Source organism: Nicotiana tabacum, chromosome 19 (genome assembly GCF_000715075.1).
Source record: "Nicotiana tabacum cultivar K326 chromosome 19, ASM71507v2, whole genome shotgun sequence".
NCBI lineage: Eukaryota > Viridiplantae > Streptophyta > Magnoliopsida > Solanales > Solanaceae > Nicotiana > Nicotiana tabacum.
In genome coordinates, this window is record NC_134098.1 from 145,800,577 (window position 1) to 145,814,126 (window position 13,550).

At 39.5% G+C, this 13,550-nt stretch overlaps 1 protein-coding gene across 1 annotated transcript; it reads right to left on the reverse strand.

Annotated features, from left to right (window-relative positions):
• Positions 1–6,166: 6,166 nt before the first annotated feature.
• Positions 6,167–12,003, reverse strand: LOC107780480 (protoheme IX farnesyltransferase, mitochondrial). The gene is made up of 7 exons (XM_016601030.2): positions 11,591–12,003; positions 9,280–9,409; positions 8,890–9,027; positions 8,585–8,718; positions 7,843–7,968; positions 7,375–7,478; positions 6,167–6,894 (listed from the first exon to the last, which is right to left on the reverse strand). Exons 1-7 carry the CDS (start codon positions 11,899–11,901, stop codon positions 6,524–6,526), a joined length of 1,314 nt encoding a protein of 437 aa, XP_016456516.2. The 5' UTR covers positions 11,902–12,003; the 3' UTR covers positions 6,167–6,523.
• Positions 12,004–13,550: the final 1,547 nt, after the last annotated feature.

Sequence of the window (13,550 nt, forward strand, 5' to 3'; positions counted from 1 at the left end):
GCGACTGGATGTTGAGCATGAGTATATGGCTTGGTACTGCAGCGTTACCCGACTTTTCGTCGGGAATCCAGTTTATCGCGCTGGTGGTCGGTACGTTCCATACGCTAGGAGGCACAAGGCACTGGTATGTTATTTGGTATACTTACTTATAACGTTAATCTAGCGTTCCGTAATCTATATTTTACATGTTGTGCAAGCTATTGGCCTACATCTCTTCCACCAGTTGGGACTGCAGATGCAGCAATATACCGGCGAGAGAGCAGCCGCTTTGCACGAGTATGGCCGGCAGGTTACCGATTTGGCTTCCCGGACATTGAGGCGAGCCCGAGATGATGAGCGCTTAGGATACCAGGCTGATTATGTGGCGCCAGAGCAGTACCGTCGCGGGCCAGCAGTAGAGCCGGAACGTGGTCGACATGGCAGGCGTGCCCCACGAGGTAGGGGTGTCCCACGAGGTCGCGGATGCCCTACGAGGTAGAGGTGTCCTACGAGGTCGTGGAGGTCGGTGAGGAGGTGGTCCCTAGCAAGGTGGCGTTGAGGCACATGTTGAGGATGTTAGAGTTGATCAGCCGGGTGACCTCCGTGAGCCAGACCATGCTCATAGTGATATGCTGTCATTCAACTTTCAGCTTACTCCAGGGACTTCGCAGGTGACCCCGTCAGCTCCATTGTTGATCGCGGGCACAACCATTACGCTAGAGGATTGGGATCAGTATTTTCCTGATCCTCCAGACCCATCGACCGTTGTTGATGATCGTTCGACACGAGATGTGGATAGTGGGCGCCGACTGAGTTATGGCTCATCATCGAGGGATGTTGAGGATCTTTCACAGACGTAGGTTTGTTTGTATTATTATTATTTATATTTGTTTTTAAGGCTTCATCCTCCCGTCACGGAGGCCACTTTGTGCGATACTGACCTGGCTGCGACGGATGATTATATTCAGGAGTCCGACAAGACCATGGTAAGACAATTTAAATTTTTGTGACTTAACACGTACATTACTAATATATACATATTTCATATACTAAAATATCTTATTATTCTGTAGGTTACTGCTGGACCGACGACCCCTTCTACCGAGCCTGCCAGCCCTACTGACGATCATGCTGCAGCGCATCCTCCGATAAAGAGGCTACGTAATGAGGATGATCCTGATAGTGTAGCTGGGCGGGATGGGATGCGCCTCAGGCTAACGACTGCTTTAAAGCATACAAGATGTGGGACACATTGATTTTTTTTAATTTTATGTACATATAACATTTAGTAAATAATAACAACAATTTTTATTGTTTACATTATATGCGCATTATGTTTTTATTTCTTCGGTTCTTCGTTATTTTAATACTACAATACAAACACAAATATAGCAACTTAACATAATTTAAATTCAGTACAACTAATGAAAATACATGACACGAAAAACATAAAGATAAAATAGTACACTCAACATATACATGTGTTTGTTTAGTCACTACCGCCTATTATTCTATGCTCCAACCACTTAAATTTCTCTTCCAGCCTATTTTTTTCTTCTTCCGCCTTTTTTAGTTTCTCCTGCACTGCCGCAATTTCTCGTTGCATTTCAGAGATCTAGCGTTGGTATTCACCGTTCATATTCCAAACATACTTCAAACATAATTTGTAGTATTCCTAGTTAATGGGTTCATCATGCCATTCCTCAGACATACATTGATTTCCGTCATTGCGTCCAAACAATTGGTGGCATATCCAGTATCTGCGCCCAACATTACCATCTGACCAACATGCCTTCAAAATCGCATGTTTTCCACAATAGCACCTTGGTTGGTCATTGCGTCCCGATATTTGTTAATGCAAGAAAAATAAAAAATTTATGGAAAATTTTGCTATTTGTTTTGGTTAAGCGTAGATACTAACTAAAATGTGCTAGTTATTTATAGGCAAGACAACATACATAAAGTAGTATTTCACCGCGCTATGTTTCGCGTGTTAAAGATTCTTTCGGGTACAATACAGTTGTTCCAGAAGATAGCTTTTGCAGGCGAGCAACTTTTCAAGTCGACAAGATAATTTTTTTTAAAAAATGGGTTTATGTTAAATTGTTGTACTGAAGTATTAATGTTAAATATCAATAAGATTTAACAGCAATGGAAACATAATTTTATTTCATATATTCTGCAAGATAAACAAGTATATACACTTATTACAACCACATTACGGAAACAAGATACTACGTGTATCCTTGATAGTTGGGCATATTAGATGAACTTCCTCTAGGAGCTGGATTACCACCGCCACCCAAACCAGCTAAAGGACATTTACGACGGCCGTGTCCTATTTGCGAGCACATGCCACATTTGCGCGCATAAACGGTATCACCAACATCCATTTGGTTCTGTATACGCATTCTTTTTTTCACTTGTCGTTGACGTACATAGTCCTTGTTACACACCATTTTAAATGATTCCGGCGGCCAATAATGCTCAGCACATATTGGTTGCAACTGCCCACTATAGGTGTTTAAGTATGCAACAACACTATATTCTTTATCAACGTAGTTAGTTGCCCCTAAACCTGTATGTTGAAAGCACTTGATGGCATGTGAGCACGGCATATGGTAGATGGACCATTTTCCACAAAAGCATAACCTTCTGGCTTCATTTACGGTGTGTGTATTATTCCCCCCGATTTTGATGGATAGCGGTGCGAACTTCAAAAATATTTCGCTCGTTGCAATACTGTAAATATGAATGCCAATGTGCTCGCCGCCTGTATTTCTCAAATCTTTTCATTGGTATTGGCATAAATTCAACACCCATTTCTATCAATGACGATGCACATCTAGCCCTTTTAACAAACCTCTCTGCCATCTGCTTGAATGGCATCCACACCATGGCAGTGACAGGCAATCCACGTGCAGACTCAATAACCCGTTGAAAGACTATGACACATATATAGTCAAAATTCCCCATCTTCTGCCGCTATCCGCATGCAAAGTCCACTTGTCAAGCTCGTGTCGCATCAACCAACGATAGGCTTCCTCGTCTTCCTGCCTGATAGATTCCATGCGCCTCCTAAATTTACACTTTTGGTGATCTATTGCAGCCATCCACATTAAATCATGCAAATCCTTGTTGGGATATGCCTTCTGAAAATTGGCCTTCAAGTGCCTCACACAGTAACGGTGGTAGGCATACGGTTCCTGCCAGGCACACAAATTCTCTACAGAAGTTAAAATACCACCATGTAAGATATTAGACAAATACCTGAACATTGTTTGATAACGTGCTCTTTCAAGTGGTTCAAAAATAATGTCCACGTCTCTTGGCTTTCATTGGCATAAATAGCAAAAGCTAAGGGAAATATACTTTCATTAGCATCTACTGCAACGACGATCAACAATTTAATATTATACTTTCCATAGACATGAGTGCCGTTTATGGATATTACCGGCCGGCAATGCATAAAACCATCAATTGCTGGTTTAAATGCACATAACACATTTTTGAATATATGTTCTGGCATTCCCGGACTCCGCTCAAGCTTCTATTTAACAACAGTCCCGGGGTTAAAGTATTGCAATGCAGCCATCTACCTGGGTAGAGATGCAAAGGACTTATCCCAGTTACCATAAACAATTTCAAACGAACGTTTGCGCCCGAGAAATGCCTTTCTTTTGGTAATGGTTCACCCATATTCCTGGTGGATGGATGTTATACACTCTTTGATCTTGTACCTTATGGAGGCTTTAATGTGTGGAATCAAGACAAGAGAAATCAAGTCAACATTCAAGTTAAAATAATTCCCACTGAATGTGTCCATTTCACAATTGTGGGTGCTAATGTATTTACCCACAACCCACACATTTTTTTTCTTCTTCCTCGCACGCAACATCCAATTATAACCCGTAAACCATCTACGACAGACTACCTTGTATACATCTGGAGATGACTTGCGTACCGTGATTTCACGACACTCTTTTACGCTGTACATTAGCACCGCCCTGGTTAGGCGCGCTTTATCGGGAAAAAGCATTCCCTTTGACAACACCGTTGCTCTAGATTCATCCCACATTGCTGTCCAAATTTTGTCAATATTCCTTATGAGGGCATCCACATCCGGCATACTTGGCAAATGATCAAGGTAAGGAATCTCCCTTGAATGAAACGGCACGTGGGACTCATACACTCTTGGTCTAACGGGGAGTGGAGCATGCTCCCTCGTCAAATCAGGTCCAGCATTCTCTTCTTCCTCATCATCACCCTCATCAGGGAAGGGTGTGTCATCTCCAGACTCATCAGCATTGTTGTCATAATCACTTTTCTCTTCCTGACTCTGTGCATCTGCCAGATCCCGATTAAATATGTCGTCTTCGGGCAATTGAATAAGGACAGGACCTTCAGGATGCTCGTTTTTATTGCACAACCAACAAAATAATGAGTTACTCAAATTGATAAATACTTTACATATAGCTATATCACTTCATTTACAAATCGTAATGTGTTGACATCTCATGATGGACATTATCCTGTTGGTGATGACTCCCGGATGGACCACCATTATCCAACACACCAGAACTAGACATATTTCAACTTGGTGTTGGTTCATAACTTGTAAAATTCATATATGGACGGTACCCCATGTGGAATATATAAGTGTTAATACAAATTCAATACAACAAAAATAAACATCGTAAAATAAACTCGTCTTGTGGATTATGTAAACTAGGAGAGAAATTATTTTCTCGCTCCTCATTCGCCCGTGGAGATAAGTTTAGATCAGGGCAAACTCTTTTAGTCGGAACCTGTTCGGCTAAAACTGCTCCAAAATAACTACCCGATGACTGAGGGATATCCCTGCTTTGCGCAACCTCATTATTGCGAACGTCTTCAACCTTGATGTACATTTCCAACATTTTTATCACAAGAAATTCTCGGTATTCATCCGGAGTCCTCAAAAAATCTCTCAGAGTTTCATCGTCCTCGATGTTAAACTCAGCATAACAAGCAATCCCTTGCGAAGTGACAGAATACGGATATCTTCCGGTTACTTTAAGGTTCACCGAACGTTTGCTCACACTCATTTTTTTTACATAACAATGATACCAATGTATCATACTCCATTGTAAGTGGCAACTTAACATGACATTGTGGAGATAAACTATAGGTTACTTAGTTATTCACCACCACAACCTCCTGAGTTATTCGCCACCACAACCTCACCCCCCCCAATATAATGAAACCCTTATTCTTCGCTCTTAAGACATTATGACAAAATGCAAAACAACTTAACGGAAAAATATTTTAGAAGACTTGAGAATATTTGTGAATGGATTTTTAGAAAATCACTAACCTCTTTAAATAAAGCAAAAACCAATCTGGGGTACAATGTTTTTAGGTATAGTGCTTTAAATAAGGGCGCTATACCCAGTTGAATTATTGTTATGTCAGTTAAGCCAGAAGAATCATTGGTGGGCCCACAAAATATGTGTAAGCTAGGGCGTTATATATATAGCGCCTTTTAAAAGGGTGCTATACTTAACTGGGCAAACTGCCGTTAAGGTATAGCGCCCTTTAAAAGGGCGTTATATATATTTTGGTCACTATATTTTTTTTCCACACATTTTGGTTCTTTGAGTTCAAAAGAACCACATTTTGGTTCCGAACTCCTTAAATCTCTATTGAAACCTTATCAATGCTGAAGCTCCAGAGAATTCATCATGTACAATGTTTTATATCGAGTAGAATGGGAGTTGGATCCTCGTGTCACCAGAGGCAGCGAAGCTGTATACAATCTGCCATATGATAAAATGAAAAAAGAAAAACAAAATGAAATAATAGATGAAATATATTTTCAAGTAGTTACATCATACCAAATGTCCCCTTATGGTTATGCTCTTTAACCCAGAACTTGTCATGTTTATGTTCTTTAACCAGCACTCCCTATGGCTATGTTCTTTACTACCAGCACTTGTTAATACATATTAAGTGCAATTCTTTTTATTTTATTTTATTTTCAAAACTAAAGCTTGATACATTCTTTTATAATTCTAAGATACACGATACTCTTTCTACTTACAGCGGCTTTCATGTAATTTTCGAGTATCTAATTTTTTGAACTTCTTTCGATGCAATTCTAATTGCACTTCGAGATATGGTGAAGTTTACCAACAAGACATTCAAATTAAGACAAAATGCAGTTCATCCATACCATCAATGAATTTACAGTCTTTCTTGCGACATCACTAGCCTCAATGTTATTTATGCCAATCATCTAAAAGCTCTCCACACCACCGGATCAAGGAAATAAGAATAATCCATGTGCATCATCTGTAAGATACCACTTGATCTGGTAAACATACTTGTGGACCAAACAATAAAAAGAATAAAATCTACCCCTTGGACATCCCACGTCCAAGGTTACTCAAACCTTTATAAGTATGACATCCAGGTGCAGTCAATAATCCAATATAAAGGGATACTTCCGTTCCTTTTTTTATTACATTAATACAAAATCAAAATTCGAGAAAAGATTCATATTTTATGGTGTGGCATATGACGGAGCTGGCAAGAAAGGAAATGGAGCAGCTGAGGCATACGATACAGGTGGCCGGCGTTGACCACCACCTACAGACTGCTGCTTTCTGTTTTCTTGTGACCCTTCTGTAGTTTCCAATGAAGATGACATCTCAACAATCTTAACGGAGTTTTCAATAGTCAGTTGCTGCTCATTCTCAGTTACACGATGAACTAGAAGCCCAGACATAAATACGGGAAGATAGAGAAGGCTGGCATGGAACATTCTCCTAGCATCTTTGGTTGTACGGTTCAGGTAGAATGATATTGCTGTACAGCTAATAGCCAGAGCAAGAAGTGTCGATTCCAGGCAAAACCATCCAGATGTCAACCCCCCTGGCATGCAGACAGTCGTAAGAGGAGGAAGTTCAGAGACAAGCAGGAAGAGGGAGGTTAGACATTAACAAAGTACAAACAGTAATCACAAACAGAGGGAAGGCACATTGAGCAATTGCCATGAAACCATGGAGTTGCTATGCAGGCCAATCTGGGGCTGGATATTCATTCCAAGATTTTCTACAACTCAGGTAGCATTTCCATAATGATATTTAAGCAATTTCATATTTATGTACTCCACAGAAACCTAAAACGTTGTCATTGTACACACTACACACTTTCCCAAACCAGGGTCATCTACAAAAAATGGTCAAATTTACGTATTAAAGTCAACTTAAGACACCTAAAGTTGGACAGAGAGAGGAACATACTAGTCCACTTACCTTATAAAACTTGGTGGCGCTTCAAGCCATGTCAAGTAATTTTTACACAGACAGTAACGCAAAAATGGAAATATTCCTATATAGAAAATTGACTCACAATCATAGGCTAGGTAACCCAATGGAAGTAAATATAGGCAGTTCCTCAAGGCAACAGCGGCTGTCCTCTGACCAGAAGCATCAGCAAGAGAGAACATCTTGAACCTATACACAGAATGATAAATGATAAGTCGAGGAAGAATCTCAGGGGCCAATTTAGAAGAAATATATAGAACATTATGAGAAAAAAGGACGCCACATGATGTCAAGCAGCTGGTGTGTTTATTGCAAGCATCGTCAACAAATATTCAAGCTCCCCCACCCCCGGCCCACAATAAGCCTCCGGTAGCCCAAGTTTTTTATTCGTCGTTCATTATATGAAGACTAAAGCTCAAGGACCTCTTTAGAGGTAGCACGTGCGGGACAATTCTCGGCATCTAGATGCATATGACCATTAATTGAAACAATATGGCTACTTTCACCACGCAACAACCTTGACTTTGAAGATCATTACAAAATTAGTACTTACCCTCCATCAGCATAATCTTTACGGCACAAGTACGCTAGGGCCATGAAATGAGGTATTTGCCAAAAGTACAGAGCTGCTGGGAGGAGCAATCCATTCAGAGACACTTGACCAGAAGCCGCGGCCCACCTATACAAGGAGAGAAAATCTTTCAGTATGGGCTCATCAGCGGTAGACCCACAGCAATTGCAAAAATACCAGAAAACACAAGCTAAAACATAGTTCTAACCAGGTACTTGATGTAAGTTGTACTCTATTAGCATTTGCGTAGTAACAAACGGCAATTTATAACGTAAATATGCAATTCAGCTGGATAATATTTTATCCTTTCTGCAACTAAACAAGAAACTTCCCATGCATCGGGTCTGAAAATAATCATAATCCATGAAGAGAGTAGCACTCTGAAGGTGGAATTGCTATTTTACTATGCAAAATAGCTACATAACAAAATTAAGTAATGCATCTCTCTGAGGAGCGCAATGAAGCATACTCAAAGAAAATATAGATCCGAAGCATGCCGAAACGATCAGTCTAGTAAAATTAACTGCATAATACAGCATGCCAAAATATGCCTATCAATGAACATTCTCAAACCAACAATTAATTCGTGAACTTGTAAGAAAAAAACAAAATAGAATGATAAAAGATCATGTCTCTTTTATGCTCAGATACATAGACACAAAATTTAGGTGGGACCGAGATTGGTAAGGCAGAAAGCCTAAAGAGTGTATAACAAGACAATTACCCAAGCAGCGGTGGGATAGCACCAACAATTGCACCGACCCATGTATTTATTGGATGTATCTGCTTTAGCGGTGTGTATACAAACGCATACAGCACAAGATTAGAAGCACCGAGGCCAGCTGCCAACATATTAGCCTGTAGAAACCTTGTCATAGAAATTGCAACATCAATCCCTCAATCAATAATTTATATCAACGGAAAGAAAGACAGTCTATCTAATTGCAATATATATATATATTTATATATATATATATATATATATATATATATATATTGTCAGACTAGTTGCAGAGGATATCCGGCCACCTTGCTAGCCAGTAGAGCAGTGCCCACTATCCCAGAAGATGCTGCCCATGTTACTGCATGAGGTATACTAATCCGTCCTGATGGCAATGGTCTTCTCTTAGTTCTGTTCATCTTAGCATCATTTTTTACCTCAAACACCTGAGAGCAAAAACTACAACAATTAATCACTGAGTTTCACTGCTTAAAAAAATACATGAAAAGCATATGTTGCATCAACTGTCACTAATGGATACAATATTATATCCTTCAATTGTTTCTCAAAGAAAAAAGTAAGGGAAAAGGCACAAATTTCTTGGCGGTCCACCCAGGGATTTACCCACTTTATCGGGAGAGGGCTTCAATTCTCATTTAGGTGGCCATTTAGTTGTCAGCAAGATTGCAGCATTATACCTGATTTAACGTGTTAGCCGATGCCGCCACCATCATTGTGCCAGCACATGTGCAGCAAAGTCCCATGTAGTCAATGGCACTACCACTCCCAAGGACATACCCAGCGCCGGAGGTTGCAACAACTAGCATGCTGAAATAAGTGTATTTAGAGAAAATTGAAGCAGCAAAAATACAGAGTGGTGACATATTGAGTAGCTCATTTACCAACATGCTGGAAAGAAAAGACTGGAACAATCAGAACAAGCAACAGATCCAAGATGTAGTCAATAAAGAATATAGAAGCTCTTCAACTGAGTGAAAAGCCAAGGAATACTAAGATTAGAAATTTGGAATGGTTGAGAGCACTCTTTTTTCTCCTGCTAAAGGAAATTCATATTAGACCACTGAAAAATGAGGAATGGAGCTGGAGAACAAGTTTTTGTCTTCTTTTGCTGCTTCTTGGTCTGGATCTTAATCTGCTTAAGCTTCTAATCTATACTACTAAAACACTAATGTAACTAACTTCATTTGATGAAATAGTTGATTCTCATGTCCTTTAAAACTAGCCTTGACAAGCTAAGACTAAATTGGTCTGTCAACTGCACTCATGCTAACTTTTTGGCCCACAGTCAGATACTAAGATTCTTTTTTTTTTTTTGGGGGGGGGGGGGAAGATAAGAACACTGAATCTTAAAAAGGAACTTCTATTTTTTTTTTGTTGGGGTGTGTTTCATAGCCTATCTATTTTTATCATTTCACTTAAATTTTTTTTTATGAAGTAAATTGCATTAGAAAAGGCATCAAGAAGATGCAGAATTACATCATTTCACCTAAAACATTTGCAATGTAAATCGAAAATGAACAGGAAAATCCATAAAAATTGGATATGAATTGAGTCTTTAATGATTTATTGTAGTTTAAAAATAGATGCAAGCCTATTCTTTTGTTTCTCACTTTCGGACCCCTATAATATGTTTTAACTTTTAAGGCTCTAAATGAGTAAATGGACCTAGCATCACCAGGAAAACCATTAAAACAGCCATAAAAACCAAAGTGTTCTATTGAAAGGTAACCCTTTAGGGAAACAATAGAGGCTTAGAGTACTTTATAGACAACGTCCAACTGTCCGAGTGTATCAGTCAAATACAGTACAACATACACAGTCAACCTCGAACACATGCGCTACTCCCATTTAGTCACATTTTGGCAAGACTCCCTTACCTTCTAAAACCAGTTGTCCTTCGTTATTATATTGCTATAGTTCATGCATATCATTCAAACATTAACTAATTACTCAGCTAAGTTGCCAGTCTTGGATCTTCACCCTGCAAAATTTTGATTATCTGCAGCAGCCAGGTATCATGGGAATTTATTCTACACATTGGTACTCATGCTTCACAACCACCACAAGAGAAAGAAATTAAGGGCAGAAAAACACACAAGACTTCAACCAATATCCCCCCTTCTTCCACCCCTCTCTCTAAAAAAAATAAAGCCAAGGATAGTAAGATATAAAATTCGGAATGGTTGACAGCACTCATTTTTCTCCTGCTAAAAGAATTTCATATCAGATCGTTGAAAAATGAGGAATGGAGCCGAAAGCACAAGAAAACAGTAATTACTCTTCTTTTTCTGCTTCTCAATTTGGATCTTAATCCGCTCTAAAATTGTAATTTGTAAATTTGTACTACTGCTAAACACTAATCCCTTGAAGTAATAAACTTGGTTTAATGAAAAGGATGATTTCTTTTGTGTTATCAAAACTAGTATCAACAATCTAAGAGTAAATTGGTATGTCCCTTACACTCCAGAGTCCAGCCTCTCACTTTTTGACCCACTATCTCCTACTTTTTCTCTTAGCTTACTTTTTATTATCATTTCAACTTGAGTTTCCAACACAAAATCTAACATGAAGAGGAAAACCAATTTACACTAATCGCGTGCATGTCAACCAATCCACTGGGCGACCTACTATAACCCACAGGCACATGTTCCAGGTAAACCTACCAAAACTGGGGTAAATGGGCTCACACTGAGAGCGTTCTAGCAGGATCAATATCCTTCATGATATCAACAAGATGACCTAAAGTTCATTCCCGTAAGCACAACTAAACAGGCCCTAACGTCCCAATAACTCTATGAAGCCAGTTGATACATAAGTTAGTTCACATACTCCAATAATTGGATCCAGCAAATTATTAGGCAAATACTAAACAGCAGTTGCAGTACCATTACAGAATCAATCAACTACATCATCCGGTCCAAATAATTCCAACAGTACTTTGAATAAGGAGTTATTGAATAAGGATTCATACAGCAAAAAGGGGCAAACCTTAAGCGAGCTTTAGAAAGCTCCCAATAACAGCGCCCATAGTGCTTAGCAAAATCCACAACATCCCTAGATTTCAAAACTGATGCTGCAGCCACAAAAGATGAAAGATCCACAGCTGAAGAACCCGGAGATCCGGACGAAAATCCCAACTTTACTGAACCGGCAGCTTCAGTTGACTCCGGACCGGAGCCGGCGGCTGTAGAAGTGGATCGGGTAACAACGCCATGATGAAGTAAAGGAACACGAAGAGAGGATGAGGCTTTGGAGGCGGCGAGGAGTTTCGAAGAGAAACCCACCGTGTTTCTCCACATGGCCGAGTCTGAGTTCAGGGCGAGTTGAGAGAATGTTTCGAATTTGATCTGTGAGATTTTGGACGATATTGTTAATGCCGTGTTATGTGTATCCTTAATCCTTTCGCGAGAACCAAGATGAATGAAGGGGTATTTCTATTTTAGTCCCTGAAATTTTAGAAATTTATGATTGATATACCAAAAGTTTATGAAACATGTAGATGATAATTATGACAAAAGTTATGAAAAAATTACCAAATTTTATGCTGGGATATATTGTCAATTTTATACTGACCTTTTGGAAATTGATATTTTTAGATAGAAAAATGTCATTTAATTCTTTCCACTCTCCAGCATCAATCGTTCAGTTGTATGTGTGGATTTATTTGTATGGGTAAAATATGTTCATATTTAATGATCGTATGAGAAAGCGACACGTGAAGCCAAAGACAAGAGACAGTTGAATCTGAGGGCAATGGCCTCGCTTGTCTTCGGAAAGATTGGTATTCATAAAGACAAAATAAATGTCTGTCGTCCGGTAGCATTCAATGAAGGATATTCTAACGCATTAAGTGCATGATCCGTTATAGAGAATATGGCATTCACTGCCCACCATTACATATTCTTCAATAGCCCTCATAATTATCATTTAAGAGAGACTTGATCTTAGAACCTTGTTCCCTCCCTAGGTGTAGCTATAAATAGAGAGTTCTACCATCATTGTAAAAAAAAAAGATTTCTCTGACAAGCATATACTATATGTCACGCCCCGACATCGGGAAGCGCGACCGACACTCAACTGAGATACCCCAGTCAAGCAAGCCTGATGGTAGGCTATAATTACATATTTTAGCCGCTTATTGCACTCTAATTCACTGTACTTTACTTGTGTTGAGCTTTAATTGGTAGTGTTTTGTACTTATTGTATGTTTTATGCCTTGCAGGAGTGATTCCGAGCTATGTAGATGTTATGGAATAAATTCGAGCTATTTGGAGCTTTGAAGTATGAGTAAAAGCCCAAGGGATTAAGTCGGGATCATGTTCGGGGGTCGAGGACCAAGTCTGAACGTCAAATCGAAGTTTGGTCCGTACTCTGAGAAATTCCCACCGTCGCGGCGCTTGGGGTGGTTCGTGGGGGCGGCACGCTTGTGCAATTCTCTGCTGCCTGTCAGAACTAGCTCTCTGGATTTTCCCACTAATGCACTGCATGGCGCGTTTCCCCATGCGGCGTGACTGTGCAACGTTTATAGAGTAATTTTCCTATTTCGGCTAGAAGAAGGTGATTTTGTCTGGCCCGACCCTATTTAGTATAAATACATGAAAAATATTATTTTCTAGACTTTTGACACATCTTCGACCTAATGAGGCTAAGGAGGAGTTGGAAGAACTCGAGCACAAGGATTTCATCATTCCCTCCTCACTCAAGACACGAGTTTGGATTGAATTTATGTTTTCCTGAGATTGGTGTTTTGATGATTGTTTGTGGATTATAACTCTAGTTTTATGTATTGAAGCGTTTTTGGATGATTTAATTGTTGCATCTTTATTCACTTGTTTATGTAATTGAGAGAGGCACAGCTTGTGATATCTTTGCATTATATTGTTGGTTGAGTTCATTAATTCTTCTTAGTAATCGAAAGAGGCTAGTTGAATCATTGATTAAACCTAGT